Source organism: Mus caroli, chromosome 13 (genome assembly GCF_900094665.2).
Source record: "Mus caroli chromosome 13, CAROLI_EIJ_v1.1, whole genome shotgun sequence".
NCBI lineage: Eukaryota > Metazoa > Chordata > Mammalia > Rodentia > Muridae > Mus > Mus caroli.
In genome coordinates, this window is record NC_034582.1 from 84,979,933 (window position 1) to 84,984,059 (window position 4,127).

The 4,127-nt window shown below is 39.8% G+C and overlaps 1 protein-coding gene across 1 annotated transcript in view; it reads right to left on the bottom strand.

The window, feature by feature from the left end:
- The window catches only part of Atg10 (autophagy related 10), a 285,450-nt gene that overhangs the window by 210,945 nt on the left and 70,378 nt on the right, over window positions 1-4,127 (bottom strand). Inside the window, exon 3 of the mRNA XM_021180551.2 lies at window positions 2,942-3,049. Within this exon, the coding sequence (XP_021036210.1) occupies window positions 2,942-3,049 (108 nt within the window). The remainder of the gene's footprint in view (window positions 1-2,941; window positions 3,050-4,127) is intronic.

Here is a 4,127-nt window from a genome sequence, read left to right on the forward strand (position 1 = left end):
GGACTTTTGGGATAGCATCGGAAATGTAATTGAGGAAAATATGTAAAAAAAAATATTAAAAATTAAAAAAAAGAGGATCTTACTTGATTAGAAGGAAAATAATATCTATGCTCTCTCTCTCTCTCTCTCTCTATATATATATATATATATATATATATATATATATATATATATATATATACACACACACACATATATATAAAGATTATATACACATAATATTTTTTCCTTGTTAATTGTTTGCTTTCTTGTTTAAAACAAAGTTCTGTGTCATTCTACCTGTCTCCAAACATGCTATGTTGCTGAAGAGAGCCTCAAACTCCTGATTCTTCTGCATCTGTCTCTGGAATTAGAGGCACACACTGCCACACCAAGCTGAGAATCTCTCAAGTACTCAGCTAAAGACTAGCAAGAAATCAAGAGGCACAGTAACTCACAAGACTGTGTTTCAGTCCGCTTTAAAAGCATTCTCTCTGATTTGGGAGCTGGAAAATAAGATACCCATAAGAAAGCAAGCTCACATACATAGATGGTGCCTCCAAACAGAACTGCTGCATCAAACAAACAAATAAAAACCCCGAGGATTTTAAAGTGATAAGAAGGAAGAAATAAGGGTTCCACTCTTTGAAGAGATTAAAAATAATTATATTTAAAACCATAATGGTCAACAGCTAATTCAAAAGATAGTAGATGTGCTTGGATTGTATTGTTTAGGCTATGATGACTGTCCTTTTTTCATTTAACAGTTAACTCTTGCAAATGGTCACCTAAGAGGTATTTCTAGTCATTGCATCCAAGCATGGATTGACCTTAATTAACTAACCTGTTATGGCTGCACATTACAGTCGCTTCTGTGTGTTTCCTACCATAAATGGCCATACATGCACTTCCTGATAAGGTTCTGCATGTATTTCTGGTTATTGGGTAAGCATCACTCTGAAGTTTACTCTGATGTAAAAGCACTACATCAAAACCAGCATGTTTACTAAACTGAAGGCTGGAGATGGGAACATAAGGAGGCAGGCTCAGCAAAGCGCCAATGGCAGAACGCTGCAAGGATGGGGCTTCCAATGGACCACTCCTCCCGCATCCCTAAATGGTGAAATGCACTGGACAATGTTACAGATGGAAAAGGATGAAAAACTGATAGGAGGTTAAATTTCTCTACTCGGTGTAGATTACACACACCACGTGCACAAGTCTAAACTCTGTCAAGTCACATCAGAGTCGGCCTCTCAGACTGTCACAGCATTTTAGTGGTTTTTAAAATCTCTGCCAACTTGCTTGACAAAAACCAGTGACTTTTCTTTTTAATCATCATTTCTGTTACCTTTATAAGCTAACACATAATGAATTGAGAAAGTTTCCTAACATATTTGGCTTCAGGTCTGGTGTTGGCTGCTGAGCCACAAACTGGTAATCAAGAATCAAGCAACCTCTGTGTAGCACTTAGCACCCCTAAGCCACCAAATCCGTAAGAAGGACTTGTGGTCAAACACTGGTGGAGCGAGTTACTCCCAGACCAGCAGCAGAACAACCTGCTCCTGCACACATGAAGAAAAGGAACATCTCCACTAGACAAATGGCTCAGGCAGTGAGGGCTTCCAAGGACACCTGAGGAGTTCAGAGCTGAGTTCACACCACCAGCGCCCTAAAGTAGCTGAGGGTGGTAGCATGTCCAAGCACTAGGGATGTGAACAAAGAAGAGCCTGGGCCAAGTGTGAGCTCCAGATTCAGTGAGAGACCTTATCTGAGCAGAAGAGAAAAACACCCACATGGACCTGGCATTTGTATTCACTCAGGTCCAGATATACACCCACACACATTATAGATACATGCACATACAGAAATGAACATGCACACACATACCAAAAGAAACATGTACATACAGATAGTAACATGTACATACAGAGAGATAGAAACATGCACACACAGAGAGAAAGACAGGGTCATGTACACAGAGACAGGAAAGGATGCATACACATGTACACAGAAAGCACACACACACACACACACACACAAGGACACATCTACAAAAAGCCTCTGCCTTTTTACAAAGATGCTCGGAATTTAAACATTTGTGGTTTCTTCCTTTGTACTGAAGCAATTAGTTCCCATCAGTCATCTTCTATCTGTTGAAATTCCAGTGCTTCCTGAAGTAAGAGTATACAACTATGGTGTAGTCATCCAATAGAACGCCGTGGAGCCACTGAAGTGAACTATGGATTCTGTGTTTACTGAAATGTAAGGATGTTAGTGAGTCTTCCTGGTTACCAAACACATGTATAGGAGAAACCTAAGGAAAATGGGCAGTATCTTCCAAAATATTACTAGTGTATACTAAAGATATATGCGGAATTATTTCAGTTTTACAGATTTCCCTATTATTTTAGAATGGATATCTACAACTTTTCTTATAAGAAAGATATTAAGGCTCTTTGTAATTTGATTTAAAAAAAAAAAAAGACTGAAAATATTCTACAAAGCCACTAAGAACTCAGCGCTTTAATAACATTTAATTTTGTAAATTTCTCAAGTCAATCAGATTTTCCTAAAGGATAAGACCCGGATTCTACACATTTCCAAATGACAAGAAAACCAGTCAAAGGCAGACTAGGCACTAAGTTAGATCTGTATAGGCTGAGACCTCACTAGATAAAAACAAAAACAACAGAAGGTATTGTGTGTCTTTAGATCTAAGAAAAGGCGTGACGGATCACTAGAACTGAAGGGACTCACAGTACACACCACCATTGCTGTTTTCATTGCTATGAAGCAACTAATTCCTCAGGAATGAGGCTCACACTCCTACTGCCAACAGTCCCAGGATCCAAGGGCTACTTAATTTTTTAACGTCGAAGCATACATAAAACAAACTGAAAGCTCTTAATGAATATACTTCATGAAGACTGAAAAGGAGCTCACGAAACTACTCACTCACCTCTGTAGGGAGACATGTAAGCACACTGGCAGCTGTTCCCACATGTGCTGTCGAGGTCTCATTCTTCATTCGAAACTGTGTTTTGCACATGTAGCCATCAGAACTTTCCTGTGTTCCACCAACAAAAAAAAAAAAAAAGAAAAAAAGACATGAAAATACCAATTAATGCAAGAACCCATCGCTTGAAGAACTACCATGTCACTTGTGTTCTAAGCCATGCCAAGAGAAATCAGGCACTTTAAATGAGATACTATGGATGACCAGACTAACCCAATGTACACTGTGTACTACTTGATAAATATCAACTTTATTTCCCTAGCTTTTTTGCTTATTAATGTTCCTCTTCTAAATTAATCGCTTCTACTCTTTTCAATCTACTAGCCCAGCACACTGAGGTCAAAAAGCAAAACTTCAGGATGGTAAACAGTAAAAATGTACTTAACCTCACAAAAAGAAGTACCATGTTGTGAGGAATGGTGTCCACTGGGAGATTTGAGGGTTCACAGCAAGGCTGGAAGCGAGCCTTATTGTCTCTTTGATGAAAGAGATGTCATAGAGCAGTAACTGTATACAGCACTGCCCCAACTCTCTGGGGAGCCTGTATTTTCCACTTCCTTATGGTGTCTCCCAACATTCTGTGCACCATAACCCGAGGAAGGTCTGTCTTACACTGCACCATTCCCTAGGCTCGGTGGCTCTAGTTCTGTCTGCAAGGGTCAAAGTCCTTTTCCATAAAACTGCTCTTCAGAGAGCTGAAAACAACCACCTCATTTTCACATGTGGGTCAATCACAGAATGTTCTCAGCCTCGCACTGGCTTGTTTTCTCTTTAGAAAACATTTTATTTCTGTGCGAGCACATCTGGGGATATGTCTCTCTGTGTCTGTATATACATGTGTGTGTGTGTTTCCATGGAGGCCAGAAGTACATGTTGGGTTCTTTGGATCTGGACTTACTCATGTTTCATAGGCTGCCTGATGAAGACTAGGATCAAACCCCAGTCCTCCCAACCTGAGCAGCAAATGCTCCTAACCACTGAGCCATCTCGCCAGCCCCTCTAACTGCTTTCTTTTTTTTTTTTAATTTCTTTTTTTTTAATTAGGTAATTTCCTCAATTACATTTCCAATGCTATCCAAAAAGTCCCCAATACACTCCCCCCCCAGTCTCCCACCCACCCACTCCCACT